The sequence below is a fragment of the Arachis hypogaea genome, chromosome 18, assembly GCF_003086295.3.
Source record: "Arachis hypogaea cultivar Tifrunner chromosome 18, arahy.Tifrunner.gnm2.J5K5, whole genome shotgun sequence".
In the NCBI taxonomy this organism is placed as follows: domain Eukaryota; kingdom Viridiplantae; phylum Streptophyta; class Magnoliopsida; order Fabales; family Fabaceae; genus Arachis; species Arachis hypogaea.
Genome location: NC_092053.1, coordinates 91,380,972 through 91,404,751, shown reverse-complemented (window position 1 = coordinate 91,404,751; position 23,780 = coordinate 91,380,972). Strand labels below are relative to the sequence as shown.

Below are 23,780 nucleotides of genomic sequence, written 5' to 3'. Positions count from 1 at the left end.
AGTGACAAACAATCTTTTGTATGAAAGGATTATTTGTTGGTTTAGAAACTATACTTGCAACGAGAATTTTTTGTGAATTCTAAACCGTCAAAAATCCAATCATCACTATCCTTGTTGGATTTTCCCAAGTGTAATAGTAAAAGGTTGTTGTTCTACTTAGTCATCCCTTACTAAATAAAGAAAAGTCAAGTAAATAACTAACCAACTCTATCCTCAAGTCCTAATTCTCTCCTAAGGAAGGATTAGAGTTAGAGACTAGAGAGCCAGCCAACAACTTCCAATTAAAATTAACACTTGAGTATTTCAACTCAAGGGTCTCCTTTTTAATCAACTCCCAAGTCAAGTTAGAAGTCTACTCTATTGATATGAATACAACGTTCACAGGCATATAAAGGGAATGAAGAGAAGACATAATAAATTAAATAATTGTTGAAGATCAATTAAAGGTAAAAGTAGTTCTTTGCATTAATAAATCCCAAAATCATAAACATACGTATCTAAATAGGGTTAATGAGTAATTAAAAAGAGTAAAGGAATAAGAAAACAAACTAGAATAATCGAACTTCAACGGAGGTAGTAACTCTTCTCAATAGTCAAATCAAAAGCATAAACTCTAAAACTATGAATGTGAAGAAAACCTAGATGAAGTAATAATTTCTCCCTAAGATTCCAAACTAAAACTAAAACTATGTGAATGAGAATGTGTGTTGAGTCTCTGCTTGTCCCCTGGCTCTAGTCTGTGTTTCTGGGCCGAAAACTGGGTCCAAACTCAGCCCAAAATCGCCCCCAGCATTTTCTGTAATTTCTGCACGTGGCGCATGTCACGTGTACGCATCGATGGTCATCTTCGCGTGTCACGCGTACGCGTCAAGTACACGCACGCGTCGCTGTGTAAACTCGCTTTTTGCGCGCACGCATCGTTCCTCGCTGGTCAGCTCCTTAGTTTCTTGTGTTCCTTCCATTTTTGTAAGCTTCTTTTCCATCCTCTAAGTCATTCCTGCCCTGTAAAGCCTGAAAACACTGAACACACAGATCACGGCATTGAATGGTATATAGAGGGATAAAAATTACACAATTTAAAGGCTTAGGAAGCAGGTTTTTAATCATAGAACAAAATTAGGAAGGAATTGTAAAATCATACAAATTGTATGAATAAGTGTGCAAAGACTTGATAAAAATTACTCAATTGAGCACAAGATAAACCATAAAATAGTGGTCTATCAATATTATTCAAGCAGTTTTAATATTAATATAGTAATAATATTATACTATTATTTTTCATATCTCATGTATCTAGTCCGATTCGTCAAATTGAGACTAACTACGGAAACCAGAATGTAAAACTCCTAACCGATATGGCTCAAAAGCTATGTTCTTCGCGACTTTATCGTCAGGCTTAACTCATAAGAGGTCCTTACTTAATGATGACATAAGGAGGATGTAGGTTGAGGTGCTTGATGATATAGCATAGGTACTTCCTTTATTGAACTTCTAAAAAACTCCGTGTCTTCAGAAAAGGTCTCGTGTATCCGAAAACTAGGTTGTTACAGTCCCCAGGGCCCAATCAACAACCATCAATCTCTGAAAGCACTCTCTCAACTTACAGATTTTGTTTTTCTCAATACTCTGAGGCTAAGCCCACCTTTATTCAGTCTCATATTTCTTCTCTTTCCTAATAAATATTTTCCTTAATGTTCTTGATCTCTTTTTATTGCCTTAATGAATTATAATCTTGATCACTTTTAGTTTTGAACTGATTTTGTTTGTGTGTCGTTATCATTAAGAAATTTCAGTGCATTTTGGATTTGAACTGTTATACATATAAGAAGAAGACGACGATGATGACAATAACGATAACAATAACGATGATAGTAATGATGATAGAGGAGGAGAAAAAAGAAGGAGGAGATAGAATGCAACATCAGTGGGAGGAAGAGGAAAAATGCAAAGAAGAAGGAGGAGGAACGTGAAAGAGAAGAAGAAAGAGAATGAGAAGAAGCACGTGATGTGAAAAATGGTTATAACTTATTTGGACTTGGTTAAATATTTTTCTTGGTTGTAGATCTTTATTCTTAAAAACAAAGCTTTAATTGCAATTTTATAATATTGGTTCTTGATACTTAATTTTTTATTTCAACTCCTTTTTCTTTTTTCTTGCTATATTTTTATTTCTAAATATTAGTGTCATAATCTTGTCATAAAAATGAACTGCATATAAAAACTTTAAAAAATATAATAACAAAATTTTAGAATAAACAAAAAAATCAGCTTTGATTATAGATAAACTAAACAAAAAATACAAAGTAAAATAGAATTAAGATTGTAAACTAATATTTAAAATAAAACTTAAAAATGGTTAATTTATTTGTTATCAAACAGTAGAATCAAGAATTATATAAAACTAAATATGACCTAATAAAATGAAAGATGTCATGAATAAAGAATTAGTTCATTAATAATTAGTAATAAATGTTAACCAATTGATAGCGTATAAGATAAATTTAATTTATGGGTTAATAGTCAAAATCGTCCCTAAAAGATCATCCGTTCTCCCTGAATGATTTTTTTTAAATCACATTCATCCTTCTGTTAAGCTCTTCACGTTGCCGTTAACAATTTGCTAAGCTGGAAAGTGAAGTGGCAATACGAATTACACTAGGCATGCCGTGTGTGTTGCTGACGAGATATGTTTAGCAAAATGTATCAATTTAGTCCCTGAACCTCAATTAAATAAACCCTAATTCTCATCTTTCAATAAACATGAATGCATTGCTTGAGTGTTGTTACAGATCCAGCAGCTGTTGAGGGAGGAGAAAATCGATTTTGGCACCATGATGGGGAGTGAAAATGGAGGTCCCGGTGGTGGGTTGCCATCGTATTCAGCTATGTTTTGAGCTCGTCCATGCAAATTAAAAAAGAAGGAAAAATGATGAGGAAACTTGTTTCTACAGTTTAAAAACTTTGATTAAGAAATTCAGGATATCGCAAAATTCAGATAGGTTGTTTCATACTTGTCCAAGATACCGGGTGAGTTTAATTTTGTATGAATGATAGCATCATCTTGGCTTTCACTCTTTATGTGGGATTCACTTTTTTATTCAATATTTTCAAAAGGGGAGCCACTGCAATTTTTTTAAATGGGTTGAGGAAAATGAACATGTAGTTATTGCAGAAGGTCCAAAGGGAGTCCCGAAAACTTGTGTAGAACTAGAGATTGATTATGAAGATTGGAAGGTTAAATTAGCATGGAGAATAGGTAGTTTAGAAGCAGAAGTCAGAGTACTCAGAATGTTAATGTGTTTCATGTTCACTGGTCTGATAATACTCATCTTAGTAGGGACTTTACTTTGTATGTCATATATATACAAGTAGGAGAAAGTGAATGTGGTATGGTGGTGTGATTTAGGTTATTGGCTTTACTTTGCTAGATTTTTTGTTTCCAGTTATCATGGTTAAACTATTGTAAACTGAAAGTAGAGTTTATAAATGCTAACTTGGATTATGAGTACACCTGTTAATGAAATATATTTATGTATCACTTACACTATTATATACAAAGAAGTCTTAATATAAATAATAAAGGTAAATCAGAGACAAAAAGTAATAAAATTTCTAACATTGTGTTTGTCACCACAAAAGGTAATAAAGTTCCTAAAATTTCTTCTTCAGAGATATTGCATACTAAGTAAAGGGCTATATCCAAAATAAAGGCCTTACAAAACAGTGAATAGGATAGTGTTTATCACCATGATATCCTTCCTAATCTATAGCCTTATATATAAAAAAAAAAGGTTCCGATGATGGTCTTCAAATAGCATTATCTTTTTTTCTTGGACGTTTGGACCCTGGAGTCGGCACAAAGGTCATGAAACTTGCAAGCTTCTTGGTTGTCGTAGCACTAGATCCTTTGATTGTTCTAGCAAAAATTGGAATTGTTGCAGTTGTTGCAGTAGATTGGGGAGAGACAGCCCTTTTTTCCTTTTCCCTTGGAGACTTGAAGCTTGGGTGGTCTTCCTCTCACTTTAGCCTACATTACACATGGAGCAAATCTATTAATAGATAACCACAGATTCATGCATCTGAATTTGAAAATAAACTAATTAATCAAACCGCTACAGCTTTAGGAGTTGGTGAAGGTTGTGTCTCTTGGGTGGCTGGGATTCTTTCCGGTTGGTTCAGCACTATATGTGTTGCTGCATTCGGTTGTAATGGTGGTGGGAAAACGGACACTAGAACAAGGTTAACTAGGACAACATGAGCAACATCATTTGGGAGTTCATTTGGTGCATCTTTGTTAGGTTCAACAACTACAAGCTGCAGTTGCATTAACCTTGCTTCTTCTTCAGTATCAGCTTATTTCTTTAGTTTGCATGTTTAGGGTTTCATTCTTAGTAAACAAGATATTTCTATCCTATTGTATTGTGTAATCCCTAGTTGCATTCATAAAATAGTGCTTCGACTTAAAAATCATGCTTACCTCAAGCTTAAGGTTTCCAAACTTTGCCTTTTCATTGTATGGTAGATACACAATAGCTTCCTCTTCATCAGAGTCCAACACCTTATCCATATCTTCCAAGTGTCAGGAGTCACAATCAAATTCACCTTTAATTTTGGTATCTTCTTCTAAGTTTGCCAATACAAGTACAATAAAGTTCAGTATTCCAATCTACATTTGAAATATAACATCAGTAATATATGTTACATTAATCATGACTTACCAGAATCAGATGACTCATCCTCTTTAATATCTTCATAATTAGAGTCATAAGTGTTAATAACCTTTTCAGCCCCTCTAAATGAAGCTGGTCTGTGCTTCTCTCTAAAATTAGTTATTGTTGGCCCTCTACTATTGAAGTCATCACTGTTATTGTCATTGTCACCGATATCTCCCAAGACCTTAGTGAGTTTGTGCAGACTATGTTTAGCACTCTCATATGAGTAATGAGAGTCACTATTATCCTGTATTGGGGTTGGCTTAATAGCTCGACCAGACCTTGTGAATTGCAGAGGTTCTTTGTTCTTATTTTGAGCATGTGACTTCTTTGAAGGTTGATGGCCACTTCTTGGTTGAATAGCAGCTTTCAAGCGATCAGTACAAAGTTTTGTAGGTTGGGAGAAACTTCTTGGTTGGAATTTGGGCTGGGAGTTAGGCTTTTGTGTGGGCTGAGAACTGAACTTTTTTGTGGCCTGAGAATTGGGCTTATCAATGGACTTTTGTGTGGGTTAGGAGGACCTTGTATTGGGCTGCATATAGTGTTTTTTTTTTGGGATGAGGATTGAGTCCAGAAGAAGTGAGAGTGGTTTTGGCATTATTTTTTAAAGTGGAGTTAAGAGGGTTAGTCTTGGATGGCTATGAGTAGCTCTTTCTGGGCTGGGATGCAATTTTGGTAGCTTGCATTGCAGCTTGTATGGTGGGCTGCTTTAAGAAGGAGGCATTGTTTGGCAGAATCATTTCATCATCCTCACTCAACCACGTGTGATTCTGAAATTCCATTTCATCACATTGTGATTCCTTCTATAAGTCTTGCACATTTTTAGTAGATCTTTATCAGTCTCTAACTTTCTCAACCCAACCTCAAGCAAAAGCCAAGGAACTTTCTACCAACATATGTCCCCCCAGCATATCCCAGTTCTTTATAGTATCCTTTAACAAAAAACACATCAAAAGTATCCCATAAACTCCTATCAAAACTTATGTATTATTTGGCTGGTATGTTCTACTTCCTTTCTCATTATTTTTAAAATTTTTACCATAATAAAATATGAATGTCATCAGAAGACCCTGCATTTACATAATAGTAAACAACAATATTAAGAAAAAAGTTAATGTAGTAAGCCATCTAAGCCTATCAATGCCTCCAAACTTTATCAAAAATTAACACAGAACATGCATCACACTAACTCATCACCAACACAACAACTAAACCGATAACTATTACTTCATTCACTTAAAAAATAGGTATTGTTTTTTGAAACCACAAAAACAGAGTCTTAGCATTCTTACCCATATAACCGATCATAAACCAAACGCTGGGATGAAACCGTAAATCCTATTAAATTCACTAACAAATTCTTCACCACAACTCAATCATATAATGGAAAAACTAAGGGTTTACATAGTGTTATTAATTTTTTTACAACAAAAAAAGTTTACCTCTCACGTCAAACGCACAAACAACACTGTGTCGTTGTCTACAAGATTTCCACCAAATTCTAGAACTGACACACGAACAATGCTCTATGACTACTCTAATGGTTGCAGACGACAGCGCGGTCTTCTTCGTCTTCGTGATGGTAGGTTTTGGGTCAGAGAAACAGAGAGTCACAATGAGAGTGAAGAAGAACAGGACTTGTTCAGAAGATAAAGAATAATACTAAACTATATAAACTAAAATTAACTTTTTTTTTCCTAATCCTCATCCTTTCTAATTCGCACAAATGATAAAATTATTTATTTTTTAAAAAATAAAACACTAAACATATTTTTTTTTTAAAAAATCACTTTATTCTTTCTTATCTATATAAACCATATAATTGCAAAAAAATACATATTCTATCCTCTTCTCTTGATCTTCTTTGACTGAAACTTAATTCGCATAAATAAATATCTTTTCTATTAACTGACATCACTTACAAATTATTAAAACGTCATAACTATTTTTCTCATAATTTCTATGAAAATAAAATTTTTTTATAATAATTTGTAATTCCTTTAATATATCAATCATAAGTCGTTTCATTTCCTGTATTTTTTTGAGATAAAAAATAAATAAAAATGTTGTATGTAAATCTAAATTTTGGCATACAGGACAACAAAAACAAAAAATTATTAAAAAAGTGGACCAAAATTTACAACAACCAAATTAAAAACTGATTTTTTTTTTTTTTTTATAAAAAAAACCAATTTGATTCAGTTCTCGATTTATTCATAAAAATCAAATTTAACTAAACCAAACCGAACCGAACCGAATATTACCATATAGCGACAGGACCTTTTAACCTAGAAACAAAACTCTGGCCCTAACCTTAAGTAAGTCCCGCAGCGCCTACCTCCGTCATTTTTTTGTTCTAAATTCCCATCCTCCTCCTCGATGTATGCTCTGAGAGAGTGAGCACTGAGCAGTCCATCCTCTATTCGACCATTCCTTCTCCTCCATCCTTCTCACGCAGGAGCAGGGGAGCCTTCGTCTTCGCTCTTATCGTGCCGTCGCAAGTCCCAACCGCAGCGCTCTTCTCCGCGCAGTCGTAGCAGAGAGCGCCAGCCGTCGCGGTAAACCGAGCAGCCCTCTCTGTCGCCAAGAAGCCCTCGCTGTCACAAAGCAACCGCATCTTTTTGGGCTGTCGCAGCAGTTCGCGTCGTCGCAGTAGGCCGTCACCGAGCAGTCCTCTCCTCGCTGGGCAATAGCAGAAGTTCAAGCCCTCTCCTGCAACTCAACAATGTTTTATTCGGAGGTCAGTATATTCACCAATTTTTAGAGTAAAAATTTGTTGTTGTCTCTGGCCCTAATTTGATGTTGCTGGTCCTAATTTTTTATTTGATAATAATTCCTAATTTTTTGTTTTTTGTTGTTGAAAATTTTTTAGTATAATTTGTTGTTGTTTGTTGATTTGTTGTTGCTGCTCCTAATATGTTGTTGATGGTCCTAATTTTTTGTTTTGAGTAAAATTTGTTGGCGTTACTGGCCCTAATTTATTGTTATTGTGATTTCCCATCTTGTTATTTTATGCGCCAATAAGGACAAAATGTAGTCCATTGTTTTCTTTGAGTCTCTGTTGCGCTCATGTTGTTTTGTTCGAATTCAGTTCTGTTATATGAAGAAAAAGCTTCTAGAATTATTGGGGTATCAATATCATCCAAGTGCTATTGTGTTTTGAGCCTTCTTTGATCTATCAATGAAAGCTACTTGGATAAGTTTTTGTCTAGCGATGTTTTAAAACCGAACAAAATGGAACAACTGAAAAAACAAATCAATAACTTAACAAATCGAAAACCGAACAAACCAAAAAAAGAATGAAATTTTGCAGTTTTTTGTTTGGTTTGGTTCAGGTCTTACCGAACCAGTGAATGAAAACATGTATATCAGTTTTACAAGGCAACTACTCTGATGAAGATGTCAAAAACATCTTCTCATGATGATCTTGGTTTAAAAAGTGACTTATTTGTTTTGCCACACTTTAAATAAAGGTAATATTTTTATAGCATATGAAAATCAAGCCCTAGAATCTATTATCCAATGGTCAAAATAAAATTTCTTTATATGATGACAATTATGAAATCTTCATTGGAGTATCCACCTTACAAAAATACCCCAACTTTAATCTAACTCTAACACACTTAGTGACTCACTCCCTCCCTCTCTCTCACTCATTCATCCCGCAGCCCTAACTCACACTGCACTCACCGATCTTTTTGACAGAATCACCACCTCTACTCTCTGGTCTCTGCCGTTGCCGTCCAGCCCAGCAGCCGCCATCGTTCTCACTCTCTTTCCCAGCATTGTTCTTAGTCTCTCTGCATCATTCGTTCTCAGAGGACCGTCGTTCTCTTTGTCATCACCGTGGTGCACCCGCATCATTGTCACTGCTCAGCACCGCCCTTCTCATTACACAGCAGCATCGTCCTCAGCAGGCAGCAGCAGCGGCATGGTTCTCAGCGAGTCAGTGTCGTCGTCATTGTCAGCGACATGCCACCGTGGTGCTCCGTCTCTCCCCTTCATTGCTGCACTTCCAGAGTTCCATGAAGCCTCGCCCTCAGGTATTGATTTCATTCAAATTTTTTTTGTTCTGTTTATGTTTTTGCTTGGTTTTTTTGGTATAAATTTGCTTCATTGATTTCATCAATTGTTTTTGTTCTGCTGATGTGTTCTTCGGTTTTTTTGGTGGTGTTTTTGAATTCAAACTTCAAATGCTAATACTGTAATAGTATAGTTAAATTAATAAGGTCATCTTCAATCCTATTATTTATTTATTTATTTGAGAAAAGTTAAGTTTTGATGTTTGTAGTAGGGATGTCAACGGGGCAGGGCGGGGGCGGGGGATGCCTCCCTGCTCCCCATCCCCGCCCTCAGATTTGCTCCCCATCCCCGCCCATTCCCCGCCGTGGGGGAATATTGCTCCCCATCCCCATTCCCCACGGAGTCCCATTCCCTGCGGGGACCCCATTTCCCATCTACATAATAGTTCTAACTAATTATTAATTTTCATATGAATAGAGCTACAAGTATCTATCTTATACAAAAACTGCAAGATTTTATACAAAAAGTCTAAATGACACGATGGTGACTTCTTTCAAAATAACGCAATGGGGGGACGCAACGACGAGCCAAAGGAAAAAGCAGTGGACGAGGTGGGAGACGCGGCAACAGAAAGGAGAATGGACACGACGGCAGAGTTACGAAAAGGAACGCCGCAAATAGAAATTACGATGCGGTAAGGGTGATGGCACGATGAGGTGTGACAATGCGGTGAGAAGGGTGACGAGGGGGTGGCTGCAGAGAGGTTGGATGGAGTATGGACAGCCTTAGGGATCTCTGAATTGAAGAGGGGTTATGCAAATAAAGTTTAGAAGTTTTGGGTTTCTATATATATGTGTGTGAGAAATGACTAAAAAACATATATGAGAAATAAACTATTAAGGATAATTCAAGGAATTCATAAATTTCGGGGAATAGCAGGGACGGAGCGGGGAAAATTCCCCACAATCGGATCCCCATTCGGGGCAGTCCCCGCAGGGATCCCCGCGTCTCGGGGAATTTTGCCATCCCTAGTTTGTAGTACCTTATTCGTTTATTTGTTGAGTTTAATTAATGCAATTACTATTTAAAACTCAACCAATTAAAATTAAGACTTAATAATTTGTATATCTATAAAAGTAGTGAAAAAGGAACATAGTGATTAGTGATTATTTAATATTTATCAGTTTAATTTTTTTTTCTCTTTGTAAGTTTCAAATTCTGTATTTTTTCTGTTTTTCAAATTTCTGCTTTTGTTCTGTGATTCTGTTTGCAAATTCAGTGGTCAGTGGCACTACTAATCTGTTGGTTAGTTTTGATTATTTGATTATAAATTCTAATTAACTGGTGCTAATTTTTCTTAAAGATGTTTATTTGCTTAAAGATGTTTTGCTATTTTGCTGGAGAACATCAAAAGGTGGCTGGCTGCCAGCCTTTTGTTGGAAAAATTAAGGGAAACTAGTTTTTATCTTTTGTTGTGTTGATCGTTGAACCTTTCATGACTTTAATTGTTGTATTGTAATTTCTTTTGTCGTCGAACTTCTTGTATCAAGACTTTTGTTAGTTATTGTGTTGAATAATTTTATGTTATGACGTTGTGAAATTAAACATGTTATTTTTGTTGCATATTTTTTTGTTGAAAATATCATAGGACAAGTTATTAGGATACCAGATATAAGTAGGACAAGTTACTTTTTCGAATTAATTGAAAAACCGAAAAACTGAACCAAACCAATTGAAGAATTCATATAAAGTTGGATCGGATGACTTTTCTCTTAAAAAACGGAACCAAACCACACCATGAACACCCTTAGTCTCTGAATCATTCTTGGGCTCAGCAGGTTCACCATCCTCTGTAACAGCACTCTCTAAATCAACTCTTTCCACTGTTTCTTCTGCAGGTTTGTGAGACTGCTCCTCCTGATGCGCATTTGCATTTGCACTAGCTGTTAAAAAAACACAAACATGTTCTTCGCCACTTCAGTTTTGGGCATGTTTTGTAATGAGAAACTGCCACACCATGGAGACAGGGGAGAACACCTACTCGAATCTGTTGCGTGGATATGCGAAAGATTGGAACTTGCACGGTGGAAGAGCAATTCACGCCAGGTTCATCAAAGGATGTCTTCCTATAACACTTTTTCTTCAAAACCATTTGCTTAACATGTATGTTAAAATTGGAGACCTTCCTTCTGGACGCAGAGTGTTCGACGAAATGCCTCACAGGAATGTGGTTTCCTGGTCTGCTGTTATGGCAGGTTTAGTCCGAGACAGCTATGCTTCGGAAGCTCTTTCTTTGTTTAGCCGTATGCACCATGAGGGACTCACAAAGCCAAATGAGTTCACGTTTGTTAGCACCCTGCAGGCATGCTCGTTAACCGAGAATATAACCTGTGCTTACCAGATTCACTCGTTGATCGTTCGGTCAGGACTTGAGTCTAATGTCTTCTTGTTGAATGCCTTTTTGGCAGCCTTGGTGAGGCATGGCAAATTGGCAGAAGCATTGCAAGCTTTTGATGCAAGGACAGACAAGGATATCGTGTCATGGAATACATTGATGGCAGGTTACTTGCAATATTCTTGGGAGGAGATTCCTAGATTTTGGTGTCGTATGAACCATAACAATATAAAGCCTGATAACTTCACATTTTCTTGCATCCTTGCCGGATTGGCTTCTCTAGCTCATCTTGAAATGGGAGTGCAAGTTCATGGCCTACTTGTGAAAAGTGGTTATGGTGATGACATTTGTGTTGGGAACTCTTTAGCTGATATGTATATAAAATGTGAAAAGTTGGTGGAAGGTTTTAGACTTCTGGATGAGATGCCGAAGAAAGATGTTTGCTCTTGGTCCCAGATTGCGATCGGATGTTTACAGTGTGGCGAACCAAGAAAGGCACTTTCAGTTATTACACAGATGATGAGAGTGGGTGTAATGCCAAATGAATTCACCTTGGCAACTGCCCTCAATGCTTGTGCAAGTTTGGCTTCACTGAAGGGAGGGAAACAAATCCATGGCTTGAGGATTAAACTTGGAATCGACATTGATGTCTGCGTGGATAATGCACTTCTTGATATGTATGCAAAAAGCGGATGCATGGATAGTTCATGGGATACTTTCCAGTTGATGAATTCTCGTTCTGTGATCTCATGGACAACAATGATAATGGCATGTGCACAGAATGGCCAAGCTAGAGAAGCACTTCAAGTTTTTGAGGAAATGAAGAAGACACAGAATATAGAGCCAAACTATATCACCTTCATTTGTGTTCTCTATGCTTGTTGTCAAGGTGGGTTTGTTGATGAAGGGTGGAAGTACTTGTTCTCAATGACCAAAGACCATGGAATCCTCCCTGGAGAAGACCATTATGCTTGTATGGTGAATATCTTAGGAAGAGCTGGACTCACTAAAGAAGCTAAAGAGTTGATCCAAAGAATGCCATTTGAACCAGGTGTGCTAGTTTGGCAAACACTCCTTAGTGCATGTCAAATTCATGGGGATTTAGAAACTGGAAAACTTGCAGCAGAGCATGCCATGTTGAAAGAATACAAGTATCCATCAACCTATTTATTGTTGTCTAACATGTTTGCAGAGTTAAGAAATTGGGATGGTGTAATGACTTTGAGACAACTAATGGAGCAAAAAGGTGTAAAGAAAGTACCTGGATCTAGTTGGATTGAACTTGACAAAATTAAGGACATTTGTTGAGATCTTTTTAAATTTCTAATTTCGTTTTCTTGTTTTCAATTTTACACAAATTTTGGTTATTTAAGTAGTTTTGACCGATCATTTTGTACTCTTACGAATTTATTATATCCAGTTCTACTATGGTAACATCGCTTCAACTTTGATCCCTCACCTCCAAATAACCTCGTTAGAAATACTGCTTTTTCGGCGAATAAATGAAATGTTACACCTGAAACTCGGAACAGATTGCTAATATCAAAAATCAAAGGGTTTTTTTTTTATATTTTTGGATTTTGTTTTTTAGTTGAAGTTTGCCCAACAGCCCAAGTCTTAGGGAAATTTCAACAAATTTAATGAATTTCCCCCAAATTTTAGGCGAATAGCGTGAAATTAGTTATAGTGTTCGTATTAGCTTTAGGCAAACTTTATGCAATCCACCACATTCACACAAAAAAATTGGTTATAAGCTTCAAAGTCTAATATAATCATACAATAATAGGCATAATAACCTAGTCATTCAAATAACCATATATAATAATAAACCAACTGGGCTTAAGAACTTGTTTGGATAAACTTCTAAGAAAAGATTTTTTTTTAGTTATCTTTTTTTAAAAGATCTTATAGAAAAGTAAAAGTAATTTTATATTTGGGTATCTCATGCAAAAAAATCTTTTTATCTATTAATTAAGTTTGGGTATAACAATATAAAAGTATTTTTTTGTTTATTTATTACATGAAAAACATCTTTGTTTTAAGAGAAAAAGATCTTTTAAAAAAAGATGTAAATTACAACTTCTTAAAAAAAGATGTTTTTTTTATTTTTCTAGTATTTTTACTTTTACTATTAGAAATTTGTTAAAAAAATAAAAAAAAATCTTTTTTTAATAAAAAAATTTTTTTTTATCAAAATAATAGCCCCAAACAAATACTAAATTTTAAAATAGTTTTTAAATTTATACTTGAGCCTTAAAATAATTTTTAAAATTAATAATTCCTCAAAATTATCCTCCTAAATTCATAGTAGCTCCTAAATAATTTTCGTCCATCCTTAAGATGGAAGAGAACTAAAAACCAAATCGTTTTGTATTTATTAAAAAAAAAAAAAAAAAAGGGAAAAACACACTTCCCTTTTCCAAGGTGACAAGGCAGGTCTTCGAAGCTTCCCAAGGAAGGCTAAAGGTTGTCGGCAGAGCAGGTGTCAGGCATTGACAATGTCGATCTTCAAGCTGCAACAGAGTACGGCTGCCTTGTAGTCAACGCCCCCACTGCCAACATCATTGCGGCTGCTGAGCATGGCATTGCTCTCCTTGCTGCCATGGCAAGGAATGTTGCCCAAGCTGACGCCTCCATCAAAGCAGGTATCCATCTATCCATTCTGTTGCTTTACCTTCCATTGTTGTTCATAATCATGCAAATATGTATAGGTATGTGTATGTGCTGCATGTGTAGGGAAATGGCAAAGAAACGAGTATGTGAGAGTATCGATGGTTTGGGAAGACGTTAGCAGTGATGGGGTTTGGAAAAGTTGGGTCTGAGGTGGGAGGCGTGCGAAAGGGTTGGGAATGAATGTAATTACACATGATCCTTATGTCCCGGCGAATAGGGCCCGTGCTGTTGGGGTGGAATTGGTGTCATTTGATATGGTCATCGCCGCCGCAGACTTACATCTCTCTGCACATGTCGTTTACCGCAACTACTAAGAAGATCTTCAACGACGCCACTTTTGCAAAGATGAAGAAAGAAGTCCGCATCATCAATGTTGCTAGAGGTGGTGTAATCGATGAAGATGCCTTGCTAAGAGAAAAAAAAGAAAAGGATAAGAGAAAAAAACAGTAGCAATACACTCTCCTTCCTCTCTTCTCAACATCTCTTCTCCTCCACTAGACCCTCTGTCTCTGCCCTCATTCCCTATCAAAACTCTTAATTAGGTCTCATATTTTCTACTTACTAAGTCTTGCATCATCATTTGATAATAATATGAACTCGTATCAATTTCAAAAAGTATTTAAATTTTGAAGTATGCATTTAAGTTTGTATATCCACTATCATGCTAAAATTTTGGTTTCATGTTAACCGTACAACTAAGCAATATATAATTCAATTGAAGAGCACCATTGATATGTTTGTTGCTTTTATGCAGTGAACAGAAGAGTCAAAATTGTCGAAAATATACTTCTGAAGTTGCTTGTGATATGTTTTGCAGATTCAAGTGGATGAGATTCCAGCTTGTGAAACTGAAGTTGCTTCATGGCTAATGAACACATTCCAAAAAAAGGACCAATTACTCTCTGATTTCAAGGTCAGTTACTTAACCTAATAAATGAAAAGCAACTTTCAACATTCAAGTGCATTGTTACTTATACTTTGGTAGTAGCTTTCACTTCCCAATTCACATATTTTACCTTTTTTCTGTCACATTTGGTTCAAGTTATACGTAGGTCTACCTTGCATATCTTGCTATCTCACATTTTCTATGTTAATGCATTCTCTAACGAAAGAAAGAAGATTGAACAATGTTGTTAATTGTAAGTGGCCAATGTACAATTTTGGAATTGATATTTGCATTGTAAATCATTTGTTGTTTATTGGAAATTCAGGAAATTAGGAGTACAATTGTACAATTTTTGAAATTCAGTTTAGATTCCAAATGTGAGTTTGCCTGTAGGTTTGCTTTGCTTAAAGATTTTGTACAATAAAGAGATTTTGCTTCTTGATTTAAAAAAAAAAAAGATGAAGAATATTTTAGAATTTTAAAATTAGTTCATGAAAGTGAAATTTTTTGAAAGGAACATTTAGATTCTTTCTTTATAATAATTGCATTTGTGTAAGCAAATTGGAAATAACTACGCACTGAACTTCAATACTGAAGTACCCGAGGCTATACTGTTATAGGAGCCTTTTATATTTATAAACTATAATAATAATCACAAGTAGGATTACCTATTGTAAGACCCTGATAAATGCTTATACTGGATGGGAGCATCATGAATTTGGATTTGTGGGACACTGCTGGTGAGTTACTTCACTATTTATCAAGTTTTGTTTTGGGAAGATCTTGGTTTTTCTCAATTTTTTTTGAAATAGGTCAAGAAGATTATAATAGATTAAGACCTTTAAGCTATTGGGGAGCTATTGAAAATAAATGTGATTATTATACTCAATTATGCCTTTTAAATATTTTCTTTAATTTAGAGAATGTATCCAATTATTTTAAATTTGGATGAATAAAGAAAACAATAAAATTAGTTAACTAAAAGCTAAACCCTGAAAGCTATGAAGTACAATTTCATGAAGCAATTTAGTTATAAATGATCTTAATTAGTTTATTGTTTGCTCCTATTAGTTATCTATCACTATGTTATTGTGCGATAACTTTATTGCAATTTACTTCTTCTATGAATTACATGGTGTTGACTGGACAAAAGTGGAGTTTGAGGATAATCAAGTTTGTTTGGATCTCTTTGAGATGATATTTTCTATTTATACGTTTAACCTATTTAATATGTGGGTTTTCCTTCTTGGAAAATAGGATTACATTCTATTCCAAACTTATTTCTCTTATAAAAAAATGTGTTTAGGTCTTAATATTAGGTGTTCTTCAGAATAATACTATTATATGAGTAGTGAAGCTAAATTAAAATACTTCAAATAATGAGGCTCTTTGAATAAAAAATTTTCTCATGTTTGGGATATTGAGTTAAAATCGTGACAAGCTCTGAGTTTTGGAAAAAAATAATTGAATACGATTTTTATTTAGAGACATGTAATTTAAGAATTTGGTAGAGGTATATAAATCATCACATTTATTTCATCTTTTTGTACAAGTATTACTTGATTTAGATCTTTTTTCCCTTCACAAAATTGAAAAAGTATAAATAAATTTTAGTCAAAGAGAGTAGGTAAGTTAATGAGAGTAGGTGAGCCAATGGTGGTGGGTGATATACATTTTTAAAATAATCATCTCTTGACTATATTATTGTTCAATCCTAATATTCAAGCAAATAACTATTCTTACCAAAAATAGCAGTTACTTGATTATAGCCATTGCTATAAACTTGGTTTCTTTGTTTTTCAATTTATTGTCCAACTTTCTCTTTCTATTCCCTTTAATGGGTGAGAGATTTGAGGAAGAAGCAGTGCTGTAATAGTATAGCAGGTAGAAGTGTTTGATTGAGATAAGAGTTAAACCATTGTAAATATAATCATATCTCTTAATAAATTTTTTTATTATTACCGAATTGTTCTTCCTCTTATTTTTGAATAAACTATGTATAGAATTAGTATTGGTTGAATTTTTCATTCTTGGTATGATCTATAGTTAAATTATATTTTAATATAACATCTGTTTTTGTTTCAATTAATTTTATTACTTAGCATTGCTTCTGTTCTTCACTAATCTATACAAATTAATTTGCTTCTATTAATTGTCAATGTCATCACGTTGCATACAAAAGAAACAGGTTCAATAAAGTTTAAATTTGTGCAATGTAAATTACATTGTTTAAACACTTATATTCTTATAATCCTCCATCACTGCTTCTGTCTTAATTCTTGTTTACTAAATAAATTTAGTAACAGATCAGATTCAAATTTAATATTAAACCTAAATGTTTATATATTATTTTAGCTTGAATTAGCTTTGAAGCTCTAACCTAAAACACTGATCTGATTCCATTGTGATTACAATTGAAGGGTGAAAAAGAGAAGAAAAAAAATAATGGCCAAATTTCTCAAAATTTTGGTGAGGCTTATGCTCTTGACATGTTGGGTGTTAGTAGTGATAGAGGCAGAGATTTAGAAATATAAAGATTCAAATTTGCCATTAAATGTTCAAATTAAGTATCTTATGAAAAGGATGACTTTGGAAGAGAAAATTGGCCCAATGATGGAGATTGAACGCATTGTTGCTTCTGCTGTATCCAGAACTATTTCATTGGTAAGATTTAACATTTAATTTATTCTTTTGGACTTGATTTGATTAGAAAATGTACTTTTTTTTTTAACTTTTTTTTAAAAAAAATTTTATCAAAAGATAATTTTTTATTCAAATAAGACAACATATTTTATAATTTTTTTTTTTTTTAGAATTTCGCACTACCTAGCTTTGTGTTGCTAGCGATCTGTTACTATAATTTGTTTGCTGATGAGAGATTTAGCTACTATGCATAGGCATGAGATTTGAAGTTTAAACTTTTTACAAGTACGTATTGCTAATTGTTTCTTTAAACTAAGAATAATGTACTTTAAAAGTTACATCCAAATGTATATATATATAAAACTAATAAAATTGGAATTTAAGTCTATTGATTTGAAGGAAATTGAGGCTTGTAATTTTACAGGGAGTGTACTAGGTGGAAATGAAAGTATTCCAAAGTTAAATGCTTCTGATAAGGATTAGGTTAACAAGGTGAATGAACTTTAAATGGGTGCTTTATTCACTATGCTGGGAATTCCATTAATTTATGGAATTGATGTTCATGGGCATAACAATGTTTATGAAACAACCATTTTTCTCAAAAACGTTGGGTTAGGAGCCACCATGTACATATCTCAGGATTTTTTTAAATAAATAAAATAAATATTTTAATTATTAAAATAAGTAATTTGGAACATTTTTATCAAAATGTATCGCTTCTCTTATCTCGTTTACAGTGTAAACGAAATAAGATAACACGTATCTCGTTGATACTGTAAACGAGATAAGGCCAAATAGAAATTAAGCGTATATACCATTTACAATGCTGTAAACGAAATAAGATAACACGTATCTTATTGACACTGTAAACGAGATAAAACCAAATAGAAATGAACCGTATATACCATTTACAGTGTAAGCGAGATACGTGTTATCTTATTTTGTTTACACTATAAACGAGATAAGAGAATAATTATGACGTTTACACTGTAAAAGATATGTTAAGAAAAATTTCTAGCAGCTATAAAAGAATGTGTAACCCTTTGTATTCTCCATAAATATTTTACTACTTCTTTTCTACTTATTCCTTCCGAAAATAAGCAAAAATATCTAATAGTAGTGGATACTTGGTTGTAAGTATGTATCCGAATTGCCGTATGAGAAATAGTGATAATGGAGTGACATTTAAGTGTGAGAATTCCATTCTATTGCGAACCCAGCTAGTCAGTTCATTGTCAAAATTGAAGAGTCTGATATTGGGTAGCGTCAGTGGTAGCCGGAGAAAAGAGATCGGAAGGGTGGAGTATAGGTTGCTAGCACCGATGAAAAATAGAGTTTTTTGGTTTCGTTTGCTTTGACTCCATGGCGATCAACATGTGCACCTGATTTTTGACATCGATAGTAGAATCATGGCGGAGCAAGTGATAGAGCTTTCTGCGGAGGTTGGAGATGTCAGTGGCGGTGGATCTGAGCTGTCAGACTTCGTCCAAGATGACCCACCTCTCGCACCATCACCGATTTATGTTGCTAGTCCAGTGGAAGACATGGACGTCGATGGTGAGGACTTCGACAAGGAGTATACTGCGGATAGCAACGAGAGCAGTTCCTCTGAGGATGATGATAAGGAGGATTTTGTACCAGAGACCCCGGTTAAGGCATCATGTATGTATCTTCTGCCTGCCCCGTACCCAATTTCGGGCTTGTCATCTGTACCCAGTCACTACGGTATGTTGGATCTAGACGCGATGCAAGAGAAGAACCCATTTTTCAATATGGGTGAAGAAGATTACAACTTGGACGATGCTTTGGAGTTTAGGGTTGGCCACAGATTTAAAAGTAGAGATGCAGTAATGCAGGGTGTGAATAATTACAACATTCGCATAAGTGCTAAATACCGAGTAGTATAGTTGGATCAATTAAAGTACCATATACGTTGCCGACAACATGCAGCAGACTGCCCTTGGAGTCTCTATGTTGCTCTCCGACAGAATCTCAGATACTGGTAAGTTAAAGTTTCATTGTGTTCTATATTCTCAATTGTCATTGTTATGCTTGTTGAACCTGTTTATCACTGTTGTTATATTTCCTAAGGAGGTGCATAGGGTGGGAGGAGCGCACACGTGTTTAGCACCCACTATGTCATAGAACCACCGACAGTCAGAAAGTAGTCTCATCTACCGTGTTATCCTCCCGTTGATACAATCCATCCCATCCGTTAGCATCTCTGTCCTACAAGGTGCAGTTAGGCAGAGCTATCACTTCAATCCCTCGTATAGGAAGGTCTAGATAGCGAAGAAAAATGTGATTGCATAGATATACGGTGATTAGTAGGAGTTGTATAATAAGGTGTCGAGGTTGCTGCAAGCGTGCAGAGTTGTTGTCCTGGAACAATGTGTGAGATCAGTGTTGTACCGTACTATGATGGGCACCTCATGGTGCGTGATTGCTGCATGTTTGACAAGGTATTTTGGGTCTTTTCTCCCTGCGTTGAGACTTTCAAGCATTGCAAGCCGTTCGTCTCCGTTGATGGTACGCATCTGTATGAAAAATATGGTGGTATTTTACTTATTGCTGTGCCACAAGACGGTAACAGCAATATCTTTCCTATAGCCTTTGCAATTGTTGAGTATGAGCCGACGGAATCATGGTCTTTCTTTCTTACTAATTTCAGGCGACACATCACCACACAGGAAGGCCTGTTAATTATTTCTGATAGATTTCAAGTGATTAAGGCTGCATTGAGAGCTAAGGATAGTGGTTGGCATCCTCCGAGAGCATTTCATGCTTACTGTGTCCGGCACATGGTAGAGAACTTCATGTCTCGTTTCAAGTCTGCTGAGGGAAAGAGGTATCTCATAAATGCTGCTTATAGTCCAAGCAAGGCTGGGTATAAGTGGTACATGGATGCGTTGACGTTGTTATCACAGGAGATGGCGGATTAGGCTGGTAGATTCAACAAAGAGATCTGGCTACAACACTGCAATGGTGGTCGCCGGTTCAGATACATGACGACGAACATCTCCGAGTGCATGAATGTCATTCTTAAGGGTACACGCTATCCTCCGATATCAATGATCATGCGATGCACCTACAAGAGGCTACAGCAGTTGTTCGTGAGGAAGGGATGGGAGGCACACGCACAGCCAGTGGCGGGTAATCAGTTTTAACAATGGCTCATAACTGCTATTGAGAAAAACAAAGAGGGAATCTCGAAGATGTGCGTCACTTACTACGACAAACGGGCTTCTGTGTTTGTGGTTGATAAGTTGGAGCCATTCGAGTGTTGCTCGCAGGGGTCGTTCTGTGTTCGCCTGGCGGTGGGCACGTGTGACAGTGGCCTTTTTCAGTCACTCCATTTTTCAGGGCGTCATGCGTTGGCTGCCTGTGCCACTGTCAGTATCGAATGGGGTCCATACCTCCATCCGGTGTACACGCTGCAGGCTGTGCTCAAGGTGTACTAGTTAGAATTTCCGGTGATACCAGATGAGAAACTAGGGCTGGAATGGTACGGGTGATGTGAGTGTTATTACCGGTCTATAATTTTCTCAATAAAAGAGTCTCTTCGTTACCAGCATAGTCTAGACTGACGACTAAGCCTCCATCAAAGTTTAAATAAAGATTGTCACAATGCAAACCAATATCAAAACCGAGAGTATTAAACCTCGGGTCATAATAGAGTGCTTAATTATTGGCTGTGGAGAAAATTGGGGATTCGGATTAAAATAAACAAGAAATGTAAATATCAAGAAATTAAATGAGCATGCAAGGAATTAAACTCAAAGCAATTAATTAAAGGAAAGAAAATTCAAATGCTAAAAGACCTCTTGGTAATGGTTGAGATGCAATGTTTTCTATCCTAGTCATTGACCATAATCATGGTAACTGTGAAGAATTAATCCTATTTCTTCATCCCTAATATCGAGGATAAGTCAAATAGACATAATTGATCTCAATCCACAAATCCTAGCCAACTCACTAATTAATTTAGTGAAAGACTAGTATTAGTGAAAACCAAACCAACTAACAACCCTAAGTCACAATCAATATTGCACATCAATGACTCAAGGTCACCTAAGTCCTCAAGCCAAAGCCAAGAGTGTGAAAAACTACTCTAAAACTAAGTCAAGTATTTTATCAAACACTTGGTATGCTCAAAAGGAAAAGCATGGTAAATTGCATGAATAATAAAATCTATTACTACCAATTGCAAGAAAACAATAATAATAACTCAAACAAGCATCAAAGGAACATAAAACATCAAATTTCATTAAAAAGGAATCAAAATTAACAAGAGTTCATGAACATAAAAGCAACAAAAATAGATGAAATTAACAACTAAGAGATTTAATATACTAGAACAAGAAAATATAAAAAAACTAAACTAAAATGAGATCAAAACCTAAAACTAGAGAGAAAACTAAGCTAGAACCTTAGAATTCTAGAGAGAAGTTGGAGCTTCTCTCTCTAGAATTGTCTTAAAACATAATAAAAACCTAAACTATGACTACTTGGTTCATTCTCCTTCAATCCTTGGTTCAATAGCATCAGAAATGAGTTGGATTGGGTCCAAAATGGGCTAAAAATTATTGATCACGTGCTGCATTAAATGAGGCACACGCTCAAACATGTGCGTACGCACATATTGTGTACTTACGCACACTTAACTCCATATCCACTATAGATATATGCATATCATTTTGAAGTCCCAGATGTCAACTTTCTAATGTCACTGAAATCGCCTCATTTGGACCTCTAAAGCTCAAGTTATAATCAATTGAGTACGAAGAGGTTAGGATTGACAGCTTTATAAATCTTTCATTTCTTGAATTCTTCCACTTTGTATGTTTTTCTTCCACTTCTTCAAGCCATTCTTGCCTTCAAAATCTTAAACCACTTAAACAAACATATTAAGGCATCGAATGGGAGAAAAGTAAATTAAAATTGGCAATTTAGAGCACAAAAGCATGTTTTTAACAATTAATTACAATTAGGAAAGACTTCACAAAAGCATGCTATTTCAATGAATAAGTGCAAGTTTATGTGATAAAATCCACTCATTTCAAGTCAAAAATTATCATCAAATATAGATTTATCAATTCTGCCGCACTTAAAAAATAGCATGTCCTCATGCTATATATCAAGAAGGATAAGACTAAGGGATGCAACATTTATTACAAGTAAGCTATCTATATCTATTCTACCTATTTCTATCTAGTTCCACCTACTTCTATCTACTTGGTAAAAACAAATCAATCTCCAAAAAAATATGTAAACAAAAGCGTTAAAATAATATGGCAATCAATGCAATTTCTATGAATTAATTTGAGTTCTAGAAATATAACAAACTTGCAAGATAATGGTTCATGATAGGTGAAAACATAGAATCAAGCAATCGAACCCCTCACTAAATGTGTTTACACTCTAATCGCTCAGTGTTTAAGGTTAATCACTTAATTCTCTTCTAACCTAGCTTTCTAAGACTTATTTTTCTTCTAACAATCAACAAATATTTAATGCATGCATGATTATGAAGATTTTCAAGGGTTGTAATGGAATTAGGGTCAAGGTAAGGATGTATATGGTCAAGTGGACTTGAAATTTGAACCTTTGATTAGCTTAAACATCCACCTAACCTACAACAATATATTCAACTATAATGCAACATAACTACCCATTATTTACTTTTTTTTATCACATACTCATGCATTTTTTCAATTCACATCACATATATATTTATTTTTCATATTTTTTTCTATTAGAGTAACATTTGTCCCTTTATTTTTATTGTTTTCTGATTTTTTTCTTTTTTTTTCTTTTGAAGCATAATATATAATTTTTTTTTCAAAAGATAAATACATATGATTTAAACATTTAATGCAATAGTATGCACCCAATTCCCAAAAATTTTTAATAAACCCAAAACACATTTATCCACCAATGCTTTTCTTATTTCTCCCACACTTAAATGATGTAACATCCACTAATCTAAGCTAATCAAAGATCAAATTAGGGATATGCATAGTTTTCCGCTTAGAGGTAGTGTTGTGCTAAAATTAAGAACAAAAGGAATTAAATAAGCTCAAAATTTGGTTAACAATGGTAGATAAAAGGGTAAGGCTATATGGGTAAGTGAGCTAATATGAAATAAATGTCTCAATCATATAAATGCATTCGCACATTAAATAATAGACATAAAAAATCAAACAAGTCAAAAATTGCAATTAAAGAAGAGAATAACACACACAAGAATAAAAGAATAGTTAAAATGATGCAACCACACATTAAGGCTCAAATCTCACTTGGTTGTGTGTTCTAGATCTAATCTATGTTCCACAATATTTTTCAAGTAAGTTCAATAAAATTTTTTAGCTCAAATCAATGGGATGCCCTATAAAAAATTTTTTTGGAAATTGATTATTTTGACTAAGTTTATTATATATATGTATAT

General features: G+C 34.9%; 1 protein-coding gene across 5 annotated transcripts; it reads left to right on the top strand.

Annotated features, from left to right (window-relative positions):
• The first annotated feature begins 6,974 nt into the window (after positions 1–6,974).
• On the top strand, positions 6,975–12,564 carry LOC112769347 (pentatricopeptide repeat-containing protein At2g13600). 5 transcript variants are annotated; one of them, XM_025813843.3, is made up of 4 exons: positions 7,004–7,452; positions 8,418–8,755; positions 10,634–10,841; positions 10,935–12,564. In XM_025813843.3, the coding sequence occupies exons 3-4, from the start codon at positions 10,735–10,737 to the stop codon at positions 12,436–12,438; spliced, it is 1,611 nt and encodes a 536-aa protein (XP_025669628.1). In that variant the 5' UTR covers positions 7,004–7,452; positions 8,418–8,755; positions 10,634–10,734; the 3' UTR covers positions 12,439–12,564. The 5 variants fall into 5 exon arrangements, with proteins under 5 accessions (XP_025669625.1, XP_025669628.1, XP_025669627.1 ...); XM_025813840.3 differs by having other exon boundaries at positions 6,975–7,452; positions 10,634–12,564; XM_072225776.1 differs by having other exon boundaries at positions 7,037–7,452; positions 8,381–8,755; positions 10,634–12,564.
• Positions 12,565–23,780: the final 11,216 nt, after the last annotated feature.